Source organism: Balaenoptera acutorostrata, chromosome 3 (assembly GCF_949987535.1).
Source record: "Balaenoptera acutorostrata chromosome 3, mBalAcu1.1, whole genome shotgun sequence".
Taxonomy (NCBI): Eukaryota; Metazoa; Chordata; class Mammalia; order Artiodactyla; family Balaenopteridae; genus Balaenoptera; species Balaenoptera acutorostrata.
Genome location: NC_080066.1, coordinates 94,392,408 through 94,415,994, shown reverse-complemented (window position 1 = coordinate 94,415,994; position 23,587 = coordinate 94,392,408). Strand labels below are relative to the sequence as shown.

The window sequence follows — 23,587 nt, the reverse complement described above, 5'->3', positions numbered from 1 at the left end:
GTTTCTGCCCCTGACAATACCCTGAGATTCAGGAGAGCCGAATGCCTCTCTTACTGGCAACCAAGCCATCTAGAAAGCACTCATATGAATAGCAATGTCTCCTCTGCCCTAAATATCTTTCTGTCTTGGCCTAAAATCCATTCAGTTTAAGAATTTAAACCTCAAACTGCTGACATGCCACTCCTTACAGAAGGAAATGGGAGAAGAACTTCCAAGTTGTATTGGCACCTGCAGGATGCAGGGGACATATACAGCCACCATCGCCATTATGGATCAGCAACAAGTTACTGATTTTTTCTCTGAATTTTCTCCCTTCTTCCTTCCCCACCATCTACTTATAGTGACAAATGACATGAAACTCATTCTGGTTAAGCCTAACTTCATGGATCTTATTGTAAAAATTGAAGAGTGGAATAAGATAATTCCTCTTTGCCAGGACGTATGTGGGAAAGTTGAGGTCCCACTGAATTCCCAGATGAGTTTCAGCTGAGTTTCAGCTCTGTAATATCTGGCACAATGCCACACATTTGGCTTTGTTATCAAGTTACCAAGTTCTACTTTGAGGGGACATGTAAAGTTCTAAATAGTAAATAGTAATTAAGATTTGTTTGTTGCAGTCCAAAGCAGCTCAAGCCACAGATATACTATCTCTATTAAGCACAGATGCCAAGCAAAAGGGGGGACGAGTGAATATTGTCCATGGAATCATCTTTTTAAAATGTCTCAGCTAAATGACTGCTGTTTACTCATCACCATTTTTCCCGTTGAAGTCTAGTTCCATGGTCATTTCAAATCCAGTGTTTAGTTACCTTTGAACCTGAAAGAAACCCTAGGGGAAGTCAAAACTAAACTTAACTTTAGGTAAGGGTAGCAAGTTCTGCTGGGTAATGATACAGATAGAACCTCACTTTAATATACTTCAGAAATCCTTATAACAGGTGGAGGCCTATTATCTAGAACAAGCTATAATTTTCAGGTAAATTTATTTTGATGTCCACTTTGTTTTTTGTTAAAAGACTATCCTTTTGCTTCTTCTCCAAGGGTTTAGACCATTCTACTCTGAAAAGTGAGTAATGGCTCCAAGGAAAGCACTCTTCACTGGTTCATTACTTCCCAATATTTTCCCCTCTTAAAAATAGAATCACTCCATGGTCAACTACACATAAGAATATTTCAATAAACAAGCATACCACACAGTAAATATTAAGGCAATATCTTTATTATGTATGGTCCTGTATATCATCAGATGTAGGGAAACTCCCTAAAGGATTTTTTGTTTGTTTAATTCATTATAATCAGATAAATAGAACTGTTACTAGGGTCTATTCATCATATTATAGACACAGTATCTTTCCCCAGAATTTGACATCATAATGACATCTGTTATAACGGGATTCTGACTGGACAAAACTAGAAAATTATCGAGTATCTAGTTAAAATGGACTGGGAAAGAGACATAACCTTTGTTGCATGCTAAAAAGCACTAAACAAAGCTCTAGACATATTCTACCTGATTTCCTCTTCCCAAAACCATTAGCAAATGTTTTACCCATATTATAGATAAGGAAATTGAGGTTCACACTGCTAGAAAGTGGGCGAGCTAAGAATTAACCTGGATCAAACTGACCCTTTCAACTACACTATGCTATAAGGCTTGGGAAAGGGAGGGAAGGAAGTAGATGATCAGAAGCAGGCAACAAAGAAATGAAACCAATGACATAATCAAGCAGACACAGAAATAATGCTACACACTTAACATAGGGAGAAGAGCACACAGCATTACCTGGCTTCTACTCCAGGCCTCATGGGTGGCTTTCCTGGTGGTGGCCGAGGCAAGAACTGAGATGAAGTTGAGCTGTTGACTTGATCTGTGTTGACCCATGAAACTGGCCTTGGAATTTTGCTCTTTCTGGACTGGGAGATGATGGGTGTCAGAAAGCTGTCTTCGGCTGACCTGCTCAGGTGTGAGTCTACAGCCAGTCTTGAAAAGGGAGTGAAGACTTCCTCCTCAGAAAAAGGAGCAGGAATAGTGGATAATCTCTCCTCTAGCAATTTATCAGAGGCACTTGAGAGGTCCCCAAGGAAAGATTTGAGTTGCCTTTTTTCCACCAGAAGCTTGACTAGATCTGGCTGATAAGCTTTCTTTTGGAGGAGCTTCTCTTTTGCAGAGACTGGACAGGATGATTCAAAAGTTGAATCTATCTCTTGTGCTAAAACAGGGATTCGGCTGTGTCTAGTTACAAAGGATGACCTAACCACATCCTTCCGGGATGGAGGACAGTGTTCACTCTCTGAAACAGAATGAAATAGTTCTCCATTTCTAGGGGCAATTTTCTCTCTCTTACCCTCTTGGTGCAAAAGAGTAGAGAGGTCTCCTTGATGACTCAGCAAGTCTTCACTCTTGATGTCATCCTCCTTAGATATCTTACCTTTTTGCACTGCTGCCACCTGGCCTATCTGTCCTTCAACATGTTGGTCAATAACTCGTGGAGATACTGCTGAAGTTCCAACTGCCAAAAGCTTCACTGTCTCGTGAGTTTTGTCTTGATTTGGCACCACACTAAAAGTCCGTGTCTTTGTCACATCAAGAGGTTCAGTAGTAGCTGAGTGATCCCTTTCCACCATCACCAAGTCTCCTGGGAGAGGGGAAATCTCAATATAAGGCTGCCCTTTACTCAACTTCTCATCTTCATTATCTGACCCCACAAGCATGCTTTTCTCTCCCGTTTCCCTAGGGAGACCCTCAAATTCTCTCACAGCCAGTCTGTTATGGTCAGGAAGGTCTTTTGGTCCCAGGTCTTGGGAGCTGTCACACTCTCTAATGCTGGGTAACATGTCTTGACCAATATGATCTATCTGAAGCCCGAAGTCTGTTCTGCTTCCTCCACTAGGAGGTTCGCGCTCTGTCACAACCAAGCCAGAGAAGCTCTCCCTTGGAGAGTAAAGTTCCACAGTGGGCTCCACGGGATGAAGGTCTTTCTTTTCTGGCTGCTGACCATAATGAAAGCTACCTGAAGTCGACTGTGTAGATGCCACAGAACGTCTAGGAATTGTAATCTGGAGAGAGAAGAGAAAAAAAGGTAAGCGCAATAATGTGGAATTATAAATGAAGATGTATGAGTTGAGAGTTAACACCTCAAATTCTAATTTATAAGAGGAACGCAGATCCCAACCAGCTTTGCCCAACTCATACTTAAAATGAACAATTCTGAATAAAAATGCATGATACTCAAGCTCCGCTACTCAGAAACTGTACAGAACAGTCTCCCTCTAGGTTCATCCCTGCCTTTTCTTTAGCTTGCTCTGTACTCTGGAAGACTGATTTCTACTGACTGCACTATCCAGGCTCCCTTGCCTTCTGAATTCTGGTTGTGTTTGCCCAATGGGCAGCACCAACAGAGAATCAGGGAGTTGGAGGCAAAAAAGATCTGGGTATTACTTCTCTCTGCTTCCTCCCAAGGGACTGCAGCTTCGGTGGTACATTCTACCACTCCTGGCCACAGCTTCTGTCACATGGCCCCCTCTCCTATAGATATGACTCTTACCAGGTTCTGCTAACTGCCCCTCTTCCTTCTCTTTCAGGACTCAGAATAGGAATAGCTCCCTCTATTTCTGTTCCTGTTGGCTCTCTTAAACCCTACCCACACGTCTGTAAAAAGTTCCTTTCATTAGATTTTCTCCAAGTCCCTGTGAGTGTGCCAGCTATTTCCTGCCAGAATCCAGATACAGGATCTTAGGGAAAAATTATTGGTAAATTATTGTAAGTTGAAAAACTCCAAATTTACATGCATTTGTTGCTTCCCATAAATTCTGTAAATCAAAGTTATTAATATTTTCCTATAAGCAAACACAAAGATGTTTAGTAATGTTTTATATCTTCTTTAATTTTTTAAGGTCAAGCCTATTATAAATGAAATTCTACCATCCTTCCACAGAGGTCATTTCAATTCTATGTGAATAAGATTCAATGTTTAATAAGAATGTCCTTTCTTTAAGACACCTACAGGACTTCCCTGGTGGCACAGTGGTTAAGAATCCGCCTGCCAATGCAGGGGACACGAGTTCGATCCCTGGTCCGGGAAGATCCCACATGCCACGGAGCAACTAAGCCCAATGTGCCACAACTACTGAGCCCACACGCCACAACTACTGAAGCCTGCGTGCTCTAGGGCCCGTGCTCTGCAACAAGAGAAGCCACTGAAATGAGAAGCCCACGCACCACAACAAAGAGTAGCCCCCACTCGCCGCAACTAGAGAAAGCCTGTGCGCAGCAACAAAGACCCAACGCAGTGAAAAACAAATAAAATTAAATTAAAAAAATACATTAAAGACACCTACATCTTCACATTTGTTAAGTGACATGTAAGGAGGCAGAAAATGTCAACCACATAAACTGGTAAGGAAAAAAGCCTCTTTGAGAAATTAAATAACTTGAAAATCATTTAATGAAGCCCATTAAGCTCTAATAGAACTATGGAAATTGGTCTGAATTCGAAGCAAAATGAATTTGGAGCTGTCATGGGAGATTTCACTTAGACCCCATCTCTAGTCCAATGACACCAAGAAACCCATCTGGTTCCAGAGTCAGATAAGTTGTTTAGATCTGTCTCTCTGTGTGTCAGGAGTACAATTAGGACGCAAAGCTTACCCTAAGCCCAGCCCAGGGAGGAAACACCTAACTAATGTCCTGGAATAGCTCCTGGATGGAATCAGTGTACTGAGGCTCCGTCAGGTTAATCCAAGACAGGCTAGGTTCAGACACGAATTCTCACAATAAGCCCAGACCTACAATGACCTTGGGGAAAAGGCAGTAAGTTCTACTGGTGCTGTCACCCTTCAGGAAGTCACCTCATACCTGTACTTTCATTATACTAAATATAGGCAGATGGCAATTTTCTAGTATTTTTTAAAATGATGTTGAAACTTAAAATTTATAGTTATTTACTCTTCAAAATTTACTTTTTAAGACCTGAGAGTGATGGTGATAAGAAAAGCAGTTATGAAATTATATTAAATACCAAATAACTAGGGAGATGACTATATTTACATTCAAAATAAACTAACAGTCATTTCATTATTATATGTAATTCCAAGTACATCACCCAAAATGAAATCAGCATTATTTACAAAAATAACACTCCACTGGTCTTCTGAGATTGAAGCTAGAGAATCAATGCACTTCTGAGCCTAACTCATCTGGATTCAGGATATAAATGTCTGTGTATGTATGGTATGAAAAAAGAGATGATAATCTTGTATATAGAAAAGATATATGAACCACTGGAGAGAAGAATTAATTTTCTTGAAAAGATTCTGAGCAATTATGAGAAACTGCATAAATTACTGTAATATAATATTTATATAGCACTTTAATTTATAAAATATTCCTAAAATCATTTTTACTGATTCCATTTCATAGCTGCCCGGTATTTTAATTGAGTACTTTTATTTACACAAATTTCACAAATGAAGAAAAACACAGTCAAAAAAAGTTAGGGACAGGATTCTAGGATTTTGAAAGTCCCTCACAGCAAAGCCTACTTACTGACATGTACTACACACTCTCAAATGAAGTCTGGGAAACTGAGTCTGCAAAAAAATATAAAAAATAAAAATAAAAACATTACGTATCAAGATGAGCAAAACCAAAGATCAACAGCTGCATACAGAGAAAAGAAAGCTAATTCTAAGTATATCTGAAAACAGCTTCCTTAACATTAGACTATAAAGACACAAAAGCAATTCCCATACTTGGGACACTCTATAGACTGAATTAATGATCTGCCAGTAAGCCATATACATCCTTTATATGTTTAATTTCTCTAATTCACAAACATTTCATCAAGGCATGAATTCAATAATTTCCTTTCTTCTGTTCTCTAATTGTATCAAGTACACCTTTCTATAGAATTAGAAAATCACCTCAATGTTTTCCATTTCTTTCAAATTTTCTTATTTTTATTAATGTCTAGTACTGAATTTGACTAACATCAGTCTCATTACTTTTTAGTTCAGATAAAGCAGCCTCATTATTTTATAGTTACCCCGTGTTCAGAACTGGCCACACAGCAAGAGACAATAAACTACAAACCAACTATTCACATTTTAACTTACAAATTATCCTTTTACTTTCCTCTCATTCAAGGATAGTAATGCTATTAAGATAATAAAAACCTTGGTAAATTCAACATTCATACCAAATAGTCTCTCTTCCAAATGAAAGGAATATGGTATATGAAATATCTATATTTCATTTTGTGTTTCTGGCAAATAATTTAGAAGAGATATAGGTAGTAGAATAATTTATTGGTTCCTACTATAGCCAAGAATAACTGAGTTATTCTTTGGCCTAATTCCAGGCCTATTAAAAAAATTAAATTTTAACCATTCAAATTTCTTTGGGCTATTTAAATTCCACTGCAGACTTTTGTTTAAAGCATCTTTATATAATACTTTATACAAGTGTCGAAAACTATGAATAAAACTAAGCTACTATTATTGAACCATGTTTTTATGTACCAAATTTTTATTTCTATAAAGACAGTACACAGTTGCAGTAACATGTGCATATTAAGAGGCCATACATCCTAAAAGAATGTCTCACTCTCTCACTCTTTACCCCTGTCGCTTACTCTGACCGCATTTATGTTGGTTACTTTTGCTGAAGATATTGTTATTTTGTGGTTTGGCTTATGTGGATAGATATGAGGGCTGATGCGGTGGTAAGGAATGGAGAGGGCAGAAGTCTTTGCTTACAGAGGTGGGTAAAACTGAAAACCTGAAGCCTCAAGACCTAAGTAAATGAGAAGTAAAAGTTGTTTTTTTCCCTTCCCCTGTTATCCCACTCCTCAGAGACAGTCACTCATTATTAATAGTTGAATGTATATTTAAGGGAATCTGAAGTTATAAAAATTTTGTAGAGGTACTAGGAATCATAAATAAGTCACAACTCATACCCAAAGAATAGAAGTCCCAGAAAAGAAAGATTGAAATAATATTTCTTGGCTGGCCTGTAATTAATTATATATCACATACATGGCTACAGGATTTAATAGTCACTTTTCAAGCCCCTTCATACAATCTTGGAAGACACTTTGGCGATAAATCTAGTCCAACTATCCCCAACTTCCACAACCTATAGATTTCTATCACAGCATATACAGTACTTAAATAGTGAGGAGAGTCACTGGGCTTTGATGCCTAGCACAGTACCTGACATACAGTAGACGCTCAATAAATGTTGAACGTATGAGTAAATCAACCACTGGACGCTTGGGTTCCTTCTATGAAGCCTCTCCCAAGTGACAGTCCAGTCTTTTACTTGAACACTTCACAAATGGGCTTTTTTTTACTTCCCAAGTCGGTCCATCCAGTCTCTCATCCTTTCTGATCGTTCATGGATTGAATTATACCATCATATATAATTCCAGAGATGTAATCTCATAGAAACAAAACTTTTCTATAATTACAATGACCCAACTTTCCAGATCAAAAATAGAAATCCATGGTCAGACAGAGGACATTTAGCCACTCCCTAGTCAATGTACATGCATTCAACTCTCCTACAAAATCCATTTCAAGAAGTTAACCATGGTGGCAATCAATCCAAAAAGTCCTTACCTTTCCACACTATTAAAGCACTCATCTATTAATTACATGGATCATTCATTTTTCTCTGAGAAACTCCATGAGCTTTCATATAGTCACTCCAGGTGTACAAGGGCTCCAAATATTCAGTGGAACACTGGAAAAGCCACATGAAGCTACTATTTCAGGTAAGCTGCACTACTGAAATGTCTCAAGTCTTCATTGAGATTTTCATGATTCACAGTTCAAGCCCTCATATTTGCTTGAACTAATGCCAAAGCCTCCTCACTGGCTGCTGCCCCAGCCATTCTCCCTCCATGGCTCCCAAAGTGCAAGTTACTCCCCTCCCTCAACCCCGGCAGTTTCTTGTCCTGCATCCCATATACCTCAGCATGGCAGGCCAAGGCCCTTTATCACCTCACTTGTGCAGCTCATTTTCAGCCTCCTTCCTTCGCCCTAACATTCTGGATTACTTATTTAAATACTCTGAATTTTGGCGTTTCAAGCCTCTCTGCCTTCGTACATGCTGTGTTTTTTGCTTGACACCCCTGCATCTCCTTCCAGCAAGCTTATTCATCCTTCAAAGTCCTCTTATTTTTGAAAGTAATATATCTTCACCACGGTAAATAAAATTAGAAAATAAGAGTTGAGAAAATTAAAACACCCAGCATTGCACTCCCCTGTCCTAGGCAGATTTATCTGTGTTCTCATTTGTGTACACAGCTCCACCACAATCACTTCACGTGGTTTAAGGTAAATGTTTAGATATAGGCCTTCACTGTCAACCTAACAGGTTGGTGCCAACTGTTTATCCCTGAGGTACAGCAGAAAGCCTGGAACTTAGCAGACACCTTACAGAACTGAAGGGCTGAAAGAACAGAATTAAGGCAATGCAATCAACTGCTGATTTGACTCTCATAGTACTGGTATTGGTAATTCCTGTAAATACAGCCAGAGGAATCCTCTTAATAGATGCTAACTAACAGATGACAAAAAAAGTACATGTGACTCTCTTTTTGTCCTGCTCCTTCTCTGTGCATTATTTTACACCCCCCACTCCTGCTTTTCTTCTTCTCAATGTCTGAAAAACAAGTCAATGAGGAAAGTCTTTCAGTATGTTGACAATCCCCTGGTATGAGGAAAGGCTGGTCTGTGTGACCAATAGAATATGGCAGAAATGATGATATGCCCCTTCTGAGATCAGGTTGTAAAAGACAGTGTGGCTTCTATCTCGGTGGAGGGTGTTCTCTCCACCACCAACCCCGCCCCCTTCTCTGTCTCCTTCTCTCCTCACTCTCTGAAAAAGCCAGCTGCCATGTCAAGTATGGAGAGCCTACGTGGTGAGGAACTGAAGCCTCTGGCCAACATCCAGTGAGGAATTGAGGCCTGCCAACAACCATGTGAGTGGGCTTGGAAGTGGATCTTCCCATCCCGTCCAACCCTATGATGATTTCCCCAGCCTACAGCTTGGTAGCAACCTCATGAGAAACCCTGAGCCAGAACCATCAGACTAACCCACTCCTGCATTCCCAACCCTTAGAAAAAGTGTGAAATAATAACTGCTGTTTAAAGCTGCTAAGTTTGGGGTAATTTGTTACATAGCAAAAGGTAACATATAGGTGGTATTATTATTCTCCAGTCACATTTATAGTGTTTCCAAAGGTGATGCTAAAATGAAGCATTGCCTTTCTAAAGGACTGTCTAGAACCAAGAGATCATGTGGTATAATCTGCCACGATCTTCTGTAAGGAATAACCCGTCCAACCTTCTCCCTACCAACAGTGATTACTCAACACCACATAAAACTGGTCACATTCTTTCCTACAGTTACTGTCATTCTGGACTAATAGTTAGACCTGTTTCAGAAGCAGTTCAAGTTACTTTAGTTTCCTTCTCTATCCTTGTTCATTTATGCCAGCTTAATTTTGCCTCTCCATTTGCTAATCAAAACATAATTTAATATCTCCCCTATAAGCCAAAGCTTAGTCTTATTTTGCTCCCTATAAACCTATGTTGTTCAGCCTCTTTTTAGAAATGATTAGTAGTGGGCTAACTTCATAATTGTTTACCCCAGGGGAAAAAAAATCTAATTTCCAAAAATAACCCCAATTTCTTTTGAATCTAGCAAATTTATCCATCTTTCAAAATATATCATCTAAAATATTTATACATGCTATTTGATAACCAGTGGTTTCATGTATATGGATAAGGAAAGCCCTAAACAAGGTTCACAAATTTATGCTAAGAAATAAAGAGAATTAAAGAATGAAGTTCTCATCAGTTGATTTAATATGCCAACTATACCTGCAATACAGATAAACTTCTGCTTTGCCTATTTTTATAGTTCTTACATATTTTAAGATACCAGGACAATTTCCTTTCATATCATCATAAAGAGGAAACAAGCCTGAATGCAAAAGATATAAACTAACAAACTGTTTCCTGTCAGAATATGTCCTCATTTAAAATATTCAGATAGAATGGTAATATGTTTTATCATACTGTCTAAGTTAGAGCACGTGATCAGAGCTGCAAGAGATCTAGAGAGACTATTTGGTGGTACTCCCTACTTAATGTGTCTATAGTTAGGGAAGTAACAACATCTGCTTGCAAAAGTAAACTCTGAATGTAGGCCTCAAGAAGAGAATCAAGATATATTTTTATCCCAAGGTCCCCCAAATGAAGGAGATGGTAAACTCAATACCTTAGACACAAGTGTGCAAGTGATGAGGCTGCTATTTAAGAGACCTTCAGTTAAGAAAAAGATTTTTTATTTAAAGATACCTGAAAATAAGGTCAAACTTATAATATCAAATATAATACACAAGTCTTTCAAAAACTTGATAGAGAAAGTGTTGCAGATAGTGTAAGAGAACCATGAGAACAATTTTTGTGGACAGGGCAGTATTGATGGGAGAGAGTAAAAAATACCAGGAGAAATGGAGCCAAGGGTTTAAAACCCTTTATGCAGGGAAGCACACCAGAATGCTGTTGGAAAAATGCATGAGCAACAGTGAGTATATAGCATACTAGAGTCAAAGAAAAGAAGAAACTGAATCTGGGAAGGTGGAAAGAGGGAATGAATGGAAAGAGGAAGGTGGGGTGGAAAAAGAAATGCAGACAAAGGAGGGAGGCATTAGGATCTGCCTCTAGCCCACAGGGGACCTCTGTACAATTTGGAAAAGGATGCCCCTCAAAGAGGAAACAGCCCTACACAAAGATGCACAGTTTGGCTAGCAAAGTTTGGGTTAGATTTCAGGCCCAACTTGTTCCCTTGGCTAGGTCTCTTTATGCAGTAAATGACTTGTATAACTACACAAAACAGTCCTAGGAAAGAAGGAAAGACCAACTAAGTATGATGAAGAAAGAGGCAAGCATTTATTTCTCTATTTCGAAGTGCAGGTAAATTCCTACAGAGCTGTACACAAAATCAAATTTTGTTACCTTTTCTTACTGTTTTACACCTGCGTGTGCAATTCTGTTCTAATTGAAAACATTTCAGCTTGCAGAACAATGTTGTTACTGGTGAGCTGGAAGAGACGGTTGCTAGCTGATGACGGCATTTAAGGAAACCTGGTACTCCCACGCATGTAAGGACAGATGTACCTGCTGGCGCCTGAGACGCTGCCTCCATATCTGGCTTTTGTGAGACTCACACAGTCACAGAGGGCACCAATGTTTACTGATAAGAACAAGGTAACAGGTGTCTCCAGCTAAATGCCCAAACTGAGAATAAACAGTGAGTTTCCTCAAAATGTTCCTCTGCAGAAGGCCTGTATCACAATTGCCTTCAGCTGCTTGTTAAAATGCAGATTCCTGGGCTCTCACTATCCCAAACCTACTGAAGCAGAAGTTCTGGACGTGAGGCTGGGACTCTATTTTATAAACAACAGACATTAAGCTTGGAAAGCTACTATCAAAATAAAAATTAAATGTGAAAAAAATAGTTGGAAAACTACTGTTTAAAAGGAACATAAAATATGACAAATTTCTGGGTGAAGGTTATGAAGGAGAAAGGAAACAAAAAGAATGATACTAGCAACGGTGTACAGTATAAAGTACAAACCACGAATGGTTAAATACATGCCGTCCTCACTATATTTATAATGTAGAGTTCGAAAATCTCTAGAATTACAAATTTTTAAAAATCATATTATATATACACACATGCAGATAGACAGTTCTTGTGGTCTAATTATAAATGTTATTATGAAATTAGGTCATAATGACATTTCACCTATTAGGTCGCTATCCTGATAGAAAATCTCACTTCTTGAGAAATTTCACATTGGAAGACGGACTACAGAACTTAGTCCAGACATCATTCCCTACACGCATGTGCCAAACTTAGGCCTCTGCAGAAGAATCTTAGTTGATCAACTATTAGTCCTTTCTTAATAGCACCTTGAGTGGATGACAGAAAAATGACAGGAGCAAATCACTTACTGCTGTAAGGGGTCCTTCTGCTTGTGCCTCCATTGGACTTGTGGGTGTCACTGCAATAAACTGACTAGTAGCTCCAGCCTGGAGTTCCAGCCTATCTGCATATTGTTCTGAAGCAGCAGTGGCAGGGCACTTCCCAGAAACCACTAAGATCACACCTGAGGTTTCCTTCTTTAAATGATCATTTTCTGCCCAAGGACCCAATCGGAGCTTTTCATCTTGAGGGGATTCCTCTAGGACTTGAAGGACTTCGGGCTCCTCGTCGGAAGGGCTTCCAGTTGTTTTATGGCCTAAAGCCTCATTTGTCCTAAAATCCCGAAGGTCCTGTTCCTTATCCACAATCACCCATTCTTTGGAATCAACCTCCTGCTTGCAGGAGCTCAGGTTAACGGCTACAAATCCATTGCTGCCACCACCATCTGCCTGCTCAGGGGTGTTGGCAGAGGCAGGCTTGGAAGCATCTGGAAGATACTCTTCATCATAGTGCCAGATGTGGTCAGTACGGGACACAGCAGGTACACAAGGTTTATGAAGCAGAGCAGGGAGAACAGATTCCTTTCCTTCACTGGACTCTTTCTGCATTTTCTCCAAGCTTAAGAAAATGAACACAAGTTACTTAATTGTCCTAGGGAGAATACTTATTATATAGCCTATAAGTTCTATACAGAACTAATATTTACCCACAGACGAGAAAAAAACAATATGGATAAAGCATAAGGAACACTTCACGGGTGGGTAATGCTCTGCTCCACCTGTCATCATCCTGTTTTGGAAGACGGAGCCCGTAGGAGGAAGACGTCTCTCCTGCGGCCAGGCAGGAAAGAAGCCTAAGCAGGTTAACCAGGGCGACTTGTGTGATCCAGTTCACCTTTGCTTTGCCAATTCAATCACACTGCCCTCTGCTCTCTGCTCTGAGGGACAACTTACCCAAGGGGCTTTTGCCTCAGCAGAGGCCCTACAAAAGGAAATGAGGAAGCTAATACACATCAGGCAAATACTTTCTGCATTTGTTTTGTCTTCAGAGAGGTATATAAATGTATAGTCTTTCAAGTAAACTCCTCCAGAGACAGGGCTAAGCAATAGTGTGACTGGTGGTATTTGGCTGCACTGGCTTCTGAGAACTGCTCTCACCTGCAGGGAAGCAGTTTAAGCAATACACTTGTTCCTCTCCTTAAGTTTGTAATTGGGTGCTTCACTTCCTTCAACTGTTCCCTATTCTTTCTAGGTTCTGGCTTGAGTTCATTTTCTTGGAGTACTTCTGTTCTCAACTCTGTCTTATCTCTCAGCTCTTCCCTCAGCATGGACTCTCTTTTTAGTTCCATTCTTTTGTTAGACTAATTTTTTCCCAAACTAAGCTTTTATCCCTATCACACTTTTATTTTTATTCCCAATCTCATGCACAACTGAAAATGTTTAAACACTGCCCCAGTCCATCCTTTTGATCATATCAACGTGTAGACACAAGTTTACATCACATAGCTGTGAGACTGAATGAGTACCATATGAAGAATACACAGCTATGAAGTACTGTTTAAAATGGAAGCTAGATTGGACTAGGCCAGAAGTGGCTGAATTGTCTTCAGACACAGTAACTATTATGTTAGTCAAATACATGGTCCTTCTAACTTCATATTTCTTTGCCAATAGTAGCCACTGGGGATGTACAATTGAAGGATGTGACTACTATTAAAGTCACTCAGGTCTTAATATTACTAAAGCCTTCTATAATTCATAAATATATCCCAAGTTTTTTTAAAGTTTCATTTCAGTCTTTTGTTAACAAAATTGGAGATAAGGGGCCTTAGAACCATGAACTACAAACAGTCGTTATCTATGTATAGCTCTCTAAAGTTCCACCTTTCCTTCTTTCTAGGTAGAATGATAAATATTCATGTCTCTTTTTCCTACAGCATTTACTCATAGAAGGCCTTCATTAAACTGAATTCAACTGCCTATCACTTGTATATAAATTACTTTTTCCCCTACTTCATGTACTCTTCCTTCTTCTTGCCTAATACCATCTTTTTCATGCCCTCTCTTACACTGCATCTTCTCCATTCCAATAAAAGAGATCATCTTCCAAACAAAATCACTTCAAAATGTTCATTTAATTCATACCTAGTCTTATGAAGTTTCCAGCTCCCACAGCCAAAGGCTATATGTTATAGAACTTGTAATAATATCAGAAGGCAAGTCACATTAAGAATGAGGATGTTAACTAAAAACACAGATAAAGATGACAGCCTAATCAAATCAGTGCTACAAAACTGCAAAAACTCCTTATCTGAAAAACTTTACATAATAGAAAGTAATAATATCAATAGTGTTTTAGTTGCTTTAAAAAAAAGAAAAGAAAAAGAAAAACTATTTTATACCAGGTCTCAAGAAACTTGTCAGTATCTGGCTTTGGCTCCAGAACCAGACGTTTTTCCAGCTCAAAGCTGTGGATGGAACGTAACTTTCGCACCAATGGAACATCTCTGTCTGGCTGAGTCATCTCTGAGCGGACCCGAATTGGTGAACCGAGGCTTGGAGCGTTCACAATACCATTTGCTTGACCATGGCTGTTCTCCTCTTCAGTAGCAGCCTAGCAAAACATAAAAGGCAACCATGAAAAACATTCTAGTCACTATAAATGATAGGAATCATTGAAGTCTTTCAAAATAATATAAGCAAATGATTGGGATTTTTTTTCAGAAGATTAGGATATTTTGGCTAGTGTAATTCATTACATACTTGTCTATTAACCCTTTATTAAATTAAGTTTTCTAAATTTATTCTCAGTTTCAGTATTTTTAGTGTTTTATATTTTGGTGCAAAGATAAACAGACTGAAAACGTTTAACAACCTTGGCTTTTTGTATTATGTCTAACTAAATGCTTGCAGGACCCTATTCCACTAAACCAAAATTAAACCTGGAGAGGACATTCTCTGAGACATAAGTGGTCTCACAAGAGGTAGGAGAGGTCGCCAAGCCTGAATACTCCCTGTCTCAGTTTCTCTCTAAAAACCAACCAAACAACAACAACAAGAAAACTAGAGCTAGAACAATAAGCAGCTGGGTAGCGCAGAAGGAGGCTGAGAATGAGGCAGCCCAGAGGGGTGCAGGTGCCTAAGGACAGAGGATACAGTAGCACGATTACCAGGGAAATTAAGCTTTACACCAGCAGTAGGGAGAGAGAGGAAGTCTGAATGTCTATTCTGATTAAAGACCCTCAAGAATGCCCAGTTGGTCTTAAACTGGGGGTGCTCTCTGGCTACCAGGAGAAGCAGAAGACAATCTTCTCTGAAGGAAGTTTTCCCCAACCCCAATTTAGGCCTACAGGACTCCCACGAATTATTAATTATAGAGCAAAACACTAAAGGTCAAACATATAAGAAGGCATGCCACCATGACCAAGAGTCAGCAGAAATGATAATAATAATTTAAAAAAATGTTTGTAACTCCCAAAGACTTCAGGTATCAAACTTGTTCAGATACAGCATATAGAACAGCTATGCATAAAATGTTTAAATATATAAAGGTCAACAAAGGATTACTTGGGAATTAACTGATGAATTTAATATAAATATTCAATTAAGTTGTTAAACAGCAAATTAGCCATAAAAGGCCAAACTTATTAATTCATGAATAAGAAGACGTAGCAAAAGAAATTACCTAGAATGAAGCACAGCAAGAAGAAAAATATAGGGCTTCCCTGGTGGCGCAGTGGTTAAGAATCTGCCTGCCAATGCAGGGGACACGGGTTCGAGCCCTGGTCTGGGAGGATCCCACATGCCACGGAGCAACTAAGCCCATGAGCCACAACTACTGAGCCTGCGCGTCTGGAGCTTGTGCTCTGCAATGGGAGAGGCCGCGACAGTAAGAGGCCCGCGCACCGCGATGAAGAGTGGCCCCCGCTCGCCGCAACTGGAGAAAGCCCTCGCACAGAAACAAAGACCCAACACAGCCAAAAATAAATAAATAAATTAATTAATTAATTAATTTTAAAAAAAGAAGAAAAATATAAAAAATGATATTAAGAGATGACAGAATAAAAAGATCTAATATATGCTTACTTAATTGGTGTCCCTGAAAGAGAGAACAAAAAGAATGAAGAGGTGACAATATTTAGGTAGAGAACAGCTGTGCATTTCCCAGAACTGATTAAAAAAAGAAATATGTGTATGCCTAGACATGTCATAGTTAAAGTGCAGAACACCAAAGACAAGGAGAAAAGCTAAAAAGTAGCTGGGGGAATGGTCATCTACCAAAAAATAGAAAGAAAAAACAGTAGACTTCTGAACACTAATAATTGAAGACAGAAGAAAAATAACTGTCAATCAAAAACTATGAAGGCAGCAGAAACTATTTTTAAAGAATAAGGCTGAAATAAATACATTTACAGCTAAGTAAAAATTGAAAGAGTCCTCTATCAGAAGACCTCAACTAAAGAAACTTCTAAAGGGAATATTTGAGGAAGAAAAACGATTGAGTCGGGGACTTCCAAAATTGCAAGGAAATGGTAAACATCTATGAAAATTCCATATAAACATTACTTGTATAAAACAATACCACTAATAATCTAATTTACATAATTTTTTAAAAGGAATTAAAAAATAGAAAAGAATTAAATGTAGATTAAATAGTGATAACACGTGAAAGAAAACTAAAGTAATTAAGACCTATGTCAAGTGCCACTTCACTCTGTCACATACACAAACACCCATATGGGCTGACAACTGAGAATGTCACTACAGAATTTTTACTAAGAATAGTTTGCTCCCGGTGTTTACTATAAAGGCAGCCAGAGGGGACATTACAAAAATCTGACACTGACTTCCTGACTGCTTTTCACCACTTATTCCTGATTACTAGTCCAGATAGTGCTAAGCGACAACCAGACCACAGGGCAGCATATCACATCCATGCAGAGAACGTTCCTGCAAATGACTCCCACTACTGAAAGTATATACTGTTAATATTTTTTAATTATATAGTTTAAAAATATAGTATATATTGTCCAAAGATAGGCCAAGCTCCTCAGACGTGGTCACAGAAGATTCTTTTCAAGATACATTTCCCATTCACAAAGCAGGACTAGCCAAGTTTCTATCAATCGTGTTAACAGATATGAGCCAGGAGTCTCATTTTATACCTATAAATTTAACCTCCTTCCCAACTAAATAATTATAAAAACACAGGAAGTACCAAAAACTAACTGATTTGTAATTCATTGCCCCTCCATCCCATTAATCATCATCTTCCATGAAAATGGAAATGACGGGAAACAGTAAGATCAAAGAGAAATTTGGGGATAATCTACCCAAAGACTACTGAAAATCATTTAATTCAGAAGTCTATATTTCTCCCCATACTTACAAGTGGACCTGTTTAGAATCCTAATGAAGAAAAAATCATGTTATTCAACATCCACTTTGTCAGCTCGTGACCAGTTTGATGCTTTCCACTTCTAACCCCCATTTCCCTGCCTCCATTGGAGACAGTTTTCAGAATGAACACTCAGCTCCATTGGTCTACACTATGGAAGGGGCCCAGTCTTGTCATTCTACTTGGAAAGACCATTAACTTCTGTTCTATAGATGTCTCTTCTTTTAGACTCCGTGTCTGGTTATTTTTAAAAATCTACCTTCATCTTTTCCACAAAATACAAGATGAAGATTAATTTTTGGTGTCCATACCTGAGCATTATGGGCAAAATTAGACAAAAATATTGCAATTACAAATATATAAATAACTAGCAATACAGTGTTCTACTTCTCATTCAAAATTGAGAATCATGATACTTTGCTACACCAATAGGAGAAAAATAATAAGACAGAGAGCGATATCACTTCCTATGCAAGAAATACACACCTTACAAATCCCAAGCTTTATCTTATTCCTGTTGGTATCCATCTCTTCCCAGACATCCTTCTCCTGGGGACGAGGGTGTCCCAGAGATCCAGGCAATTTATCTGGTGACACACCAACAGGGATGCCATTCTCTCCATCACTAAGCTGTTCATCTGGAAACACCTCATCTGTATTTTCTCGAAGCAAGTCTCCTGGGATGGGAGTGGCATTCGCAATTCTGAAAATGAGGAATGAAAATAAGGCAGAACTTAAAAACACCAGAATCAAAAATTACTATGGGACTATCCTGCATTTTACTTCTGGATTTAAATGATGAAGTCTATACATAATTAAGAAAGTAAAACAAAACAAAAAAACCTCAGAAACTTAGGGCATGCCAATTCTACAAACTAAAGATGCATTTGTTTTTTGGCCGCACTGTGTGGCACGCGGGATCTTAGTTCCCCAACCCGGGACTGAACCCGTGCCCCCTGCACTGGGAGCACAGAGTCTTAACCACTGGACTGCCAGGGAAGTCCCTAAAACTGCATTTTTTTTTAAATTTTATTTTTTTAACATATTTATTGGAGTATAATTGCTTTACAATGGTGTGTTAGTTTCTGCTTTATAACAAGGTGAATCAGTTATACATATACATATATCCCCATATCTCCTCCCTCTTGCGTCTCCCTCCCACCCTCCCTATCCCACCCCTCTAGGTGGTCACAAAGCATCGAGCTGACCTCCCTGTGCTATGCGGCTGCTTCCCACTAGCTATCTATTTTTAAAACTGCATTTTGATCCACAGAATTTTCAAGCTGATTTAAAAATACAAATTCTGATATAACTCCCTAATTTAGCAATCACTTTAAAAGTTAGAAACATTTCATTTATTTTGCAAGGATTCTTTGTGAATTTTAATATTTTCTATTCTTTACCCATTTTTCTTAGAGAATAACAAAAACTATAAACAGAAAAACGTTAAGTGTCATAATGATATAAGCAGGTATCAGATCAATCAGTTATGTTTTATTTTTTAAATAGTGTGCAATATGCATTTGCTTTTTCATTTACGGACTTTTTACTAAGTACCTACTACATGTAAGGCCCTAGGGACATAAAAAGAAGAAAGGAAATTCTTGCCCTCTAGGGGAAACTAGAACTTCTGCAATTATACAGTTCATATGGTCCTGTATGAACTGATTATGAACAAATAGAAAATATTAATTGGCACTTGTCTATATGTTCTTTCAAAGCAATTTCATGTCCTATTTACATAGTTGGTCGTCTCTCCCTTAGACTTCTGGCCCATGAGGGGCTTTTCTAGTTCTCAGCTATCGCTCACTAAGTGATCAGGCCCCTGCTGGCTCTAATGTTCTATAACTAGTATGTTCTACTCTACATACTAGTTGTTGGTTTTTTTTTTTTTAAATATTGCTGACTGAACACAACATTCAGCACACAGTGAAACCTTTTCTCAGCATGATCTGCACTGTCTAAAAGCAGAAAAAACAGCCTTCAGTAGATTATACTGACACATACAATTATTATGAGTGGGAAAATAGACATCTTCTCAGTGTACCACTCTAAGGGCAATGGTTACACCCTGGCCCAGGTGTCATAAATATGTCATGATTTAGAACCTGCTGCATAAAAAAATAAATAAAATTAAATTAAAAAAAAAAGAACATGATTTTTCAGGGACTTTTTCCACCTGATTTGATGACCTTCACTACCACCACTCTCAATGTTAATCTGGAAAAGCACTGATCATGGCTCCCAGGGAAAAACCGTACAGCCTTGTAAAGTACTCCCTGTAGTTCTGACACTGGGATACAGTGGAAAGGTAGTTTGGCCCACAATAGTTCAAATGAAAAGATTTATTATAAAAGTAATTGAAGTTCAGAAATAGACTACTTAAAAGATATATTTTTCAGATATAAGTTCAATATAATTTGTTTACTGACATAAGGAATTATAATGGACACTAACCTACATGTGCTATGTGGTAATCCCAATGTTTACTGAAAGAATTCCCTCTATTCCTGAGAAAAGGGAATGGCAAAGGAGGAATATTTGAATTCAGGAAGCTCAACCTACTAGCTCCACATTTTTTCCCCCATTTTAATCACTCAATGTTCTTCCAAATCCTTTTTTCCCTAGCCTAGCTACGATTCTGCTTCTTTCCAACTACCCCAATTCCTTGGCATTTCCTCCTTCCATCTCTCCGGAAAGAAACCACACCTCCACCTATGAAACTGCCTCTATTTTTACTCTATCCTAGTTTCCCCCTTATATCGTGTGCTTCAGTGTGAGAGCACACACTTCAAGAAACGTTTCCATCTTCTCCACACAGGCTACCTCCCACATGACTCAGGTTCCTCTCAGCATTTATTCCGCCAGTTTTATTCCTTGCTTAATTATTATTTTCTTCCTTCTCCTGTAACTCTGATCCAAATCTGGAGTTTGAGATATGGAAAGAAAGCATTCTTGCCCAAGACAATTATATTATGTTCAGGAATAAGTATGATAAGAAAGATATATGTGAGAGTATTATTAGCACATGGCCTGTGTTTGCAGGCAAGGTATAAATTACAGAAGCAGATTAAGGGAAAAAAATGAAGAAGATATATGGAAGAACTGGACAGATGTCAAGAGAAGTAATAAGAGGGCTTCCCTGGTGGCGCAGTGGTTGAGAATCTGCCTGCCAATGCCGGGCACATGGGTTTGAGCCCTGGTCTGGGAAGATCCCACATGCCGCAGAGCGGCTGGGCCCGTGAGCCACAACTACTGAGCCTGCGCGTCTGGAGCCTGTGCTCCGCAATGGGAGAGGCCGCGTCAGTGAGAGGCCCGCGCACCGCGATGAAGAGTGGCCCCCGCTTGCCGCAACTGGAGAAAGCCCTCGCACAGCAACGAAGACCCAACACAGCCAAAAGTAAATAAATAAATAAATTTATTAAAAAAAAAAAAAAAAAAAGAGAAGTAATAAGACTGGACACCCTTTTCATATGCCCGTCTCCGTAATCTAAGGGAGGGGTCGGCAAGTTAGGGCCCGTGAGCCAAATCTGGCCTGTTCACCTATTTTTGTAAACACTGTGTATGGCACACAGGCATGCTCACTCATTTACATGCTGCCTACGTCTGCTTTAGCACTACAGTGGCAGCAGTAGTGGGGACAGACAGCAGAGCCCACAAATATTTATCTGGCTCTTAGTGAGCAGATAAGGCTTGCTGACTCCTGATCTAAAGCATCCTCTTGCCTTTTCCTGAACTTACTTTCTCCCTCTATTAAGAACTAAGAGTTGTGGGACATAAATTATCATTTTTTTTCTCTTTAACACTAATTCTCTAGGGCTTTCCAGGTATTCTACCATATCATCTGCAAAAAGAGATAACTCAGAGGTCAGCAAACTTCTTCTAAAGGCTCAGATAGTAAATGGTAGGCTTGTGGGCCTAATACTTTGCAGGCAAGATGGATGCTAAAATTAGTAGGCAAATGTATAGAAAAACAAGTTCATTCGAATAGTCTCAAAGTATCTTCTCACAAGATACTTATTACTTACAAAGGGAAAAACAGTAACTTTATATAAAGTGGAAAACCTAACACCACCTTAACCAGATTACCAACATTAACATCATCAGTAATAAGACATCTTGACATTATATATCTCCTTATTCAATGCCATCGATTTTCCTCTTATCCTGGCTTTAAATGTATACCACAGATTCCTTTTTTTTTTTAAGAACTTTTTTAAAAAATTAATTTATTTATTTATTTTTGTCTGTGTTGGGTGTTCGTTGCTGTGCGCGGTGCAATGGGGGATACTAGTTGTGGCAGGTGGGGGCTACTCTTCGTTGTGGTGCACAGGCTTTTCATTGCGGTGGCTTCTTTTGTTGCTGAGCACCAGCTCTAGGTGCACGGGCTTCAGTAGTTGTGGCACGTGGGCTCAGTAGTTGTGGCTCGCGGGCTCTAGAGTGCAGGCTCAGGAGTTGCAGCGCACGGGCTTAGTTGCTCCGTGGCATGTGGGATCTACCCGGACCAGGGATCAAGCCCATGTCCCCTGCAATGGCAGGCAGATTCTTAACTACTGCACAACCAGGGAAGTCCCTATACCACAGATTCTGATATGTAGTGTTTTAATTATCATTATTTTTCCTATAACTTCAGTTTGTATTTTCCCTTTCACCCAAGAGTAGTTTAATTGGAGGTTTTTAAGTTTCCAGGTGGAAGGGCCTTTGACATTTTTGTTTTTCTTAGCAATTTCTAGTTCTATTACAGTGTGATCAGACAGTGTAATATTTCTGCTTTATGGAACAACTTATATGTTTTCTTGGTGACCTGATAACTGATCAATTTTTGTGAATGTCCCAGGGGTACTTGAGCAGAAGGTGTAACCTCTATCATCAGGGTGTAGATATTGAAAAATATGCCTAAGATCTACCTTATTGATTGTGTTGTTTGTCTTCTCTTATTCTTTGTTCACTTGAATTCAGTCTTGAACTGAGTTGTATATTAAAATCTCCAATTACTAGTGTGTTTCTTTGTCTCCTTGAATCTCTCATAGTTGTTGCTTCCTAAAGATGACTGTTGTGATTCTGGTGACTAAATATTAATAAATACTATGTCCCACTTGTGAACTGTGACACTTAACCTTAAAAAGTACCCTTCCATCTCAATAACTTTTAAAGCTTTTTTTGGCTTGAATTCTACATTGTCTGATATCAGGATTGTTATTCTCTTCTGACCGTTTCCATTTTTCTGGTTTATCTTTGTCCATCCCTTTCTGAAACATATTTTTTTAGGTGTATCTCTTGTATACAGCATATGTATACAGCTATATAAACCAAACTAAAAATCTTTTTCTTTTAATAGATGCCCCCATTCACATTTATTGCTATGACTGATATGTTTGGTCTTAACTCTGTCATAGTATTTTATAATTATGTGTATTTTGTCACATTTGCTATATTTCTTTCTCTACAAGATGAGTATTCGTTGTACTTTAATTTATAAACTTTTAAGAATATATATTTTAGAAGGTTTGCCTTTTTGTTCTAATGGTCACCTTTGGACATTTACCTTTTTAAATGCTCTTAGTCCCCTGTTTCCTTAATTAACCTTTTGCTATTGAGTTTCTCAGTTTTTTTTTTTTTAACACACACTGTATTTTATTTTTACAAGAGATAAATAGACTGACACCAAGCATTGTAAATGGATGACCACAACAAAAGCAACAATGATTGCAATCACCAAACACGAAACACAGTCATACTATGTCATAATATTGACATTCAGTCCAGTAATCCTCCACTGTAACAGCTCCTTTACTTTGCAGTGAAAATTGATTTGTATATTCTTTGCCTCTGAGTCCTTGAGGGATTTTTTTTTTTTTAAACCGAGTTTCTCAGTTTTAATTGGTATTGTTTTGCTTTTCTTCTTCAGGGACTCTAACAATATGAATGTTATTCCTTCTCTGTCTGCCTTCCATTGGTACTACTTTCTCTCTAGCCCTTTTAAATGATTTCTTTATTTTCATCCTCTCGGGGCTTTTCTCCCCCTGACTTTATTCAATGCCCTTTATTAGACTTTCATTTGCGTCTACTGTCCTTTGCACACTTTGTGATTTACTCAATTGTGAGATATCTTTTTCTTCCATTTCTTTCCTGAGTTCAACGAACTATCATTTCATTGTTTCCTCCATCTTTTCCTTTTCTTTCTTC

The 23,587-nt window shown here is 38.6% G+C and overlaps 1 protein-coding gene across 8 annotated transcripts in view; it reads right to left on the bottom strand.

Moving 5' to 3' along the window:
• TTBK2 (tau tubulin kinase 2) overlaps positions 1–23,587 on the bottom strand; it is a 148,776-nt gene that overhangs the window by 7,498 nt on the left and 117,691 nt on the right. For all 8 annotated transcript variants that reach the window (XM_028164348.2, XM_057543379.1, XM_028164350.2 and 5 more), the window contains 4 exons: positions 17,888–18,104; positions 14,406–14,617; positions 12,034–12,622; positions 1,784–3,057 (listed from right to left, as the gene is read on the bottom strand). In XM_028164348.2, the coding sequence (XP_028020149.2) occupies positions 1,784–3,057; positions 12,034–12,622; positions 14,406–14,617; positions 17,888–18,104 (2,292 nt within the window). The remainder of the gene's footprint in view (positions 1–1,783; positions 3,058–12,033; positions 12,623–14,405; positions 14,618–17,887; positions 18,105–23,587) is intronic.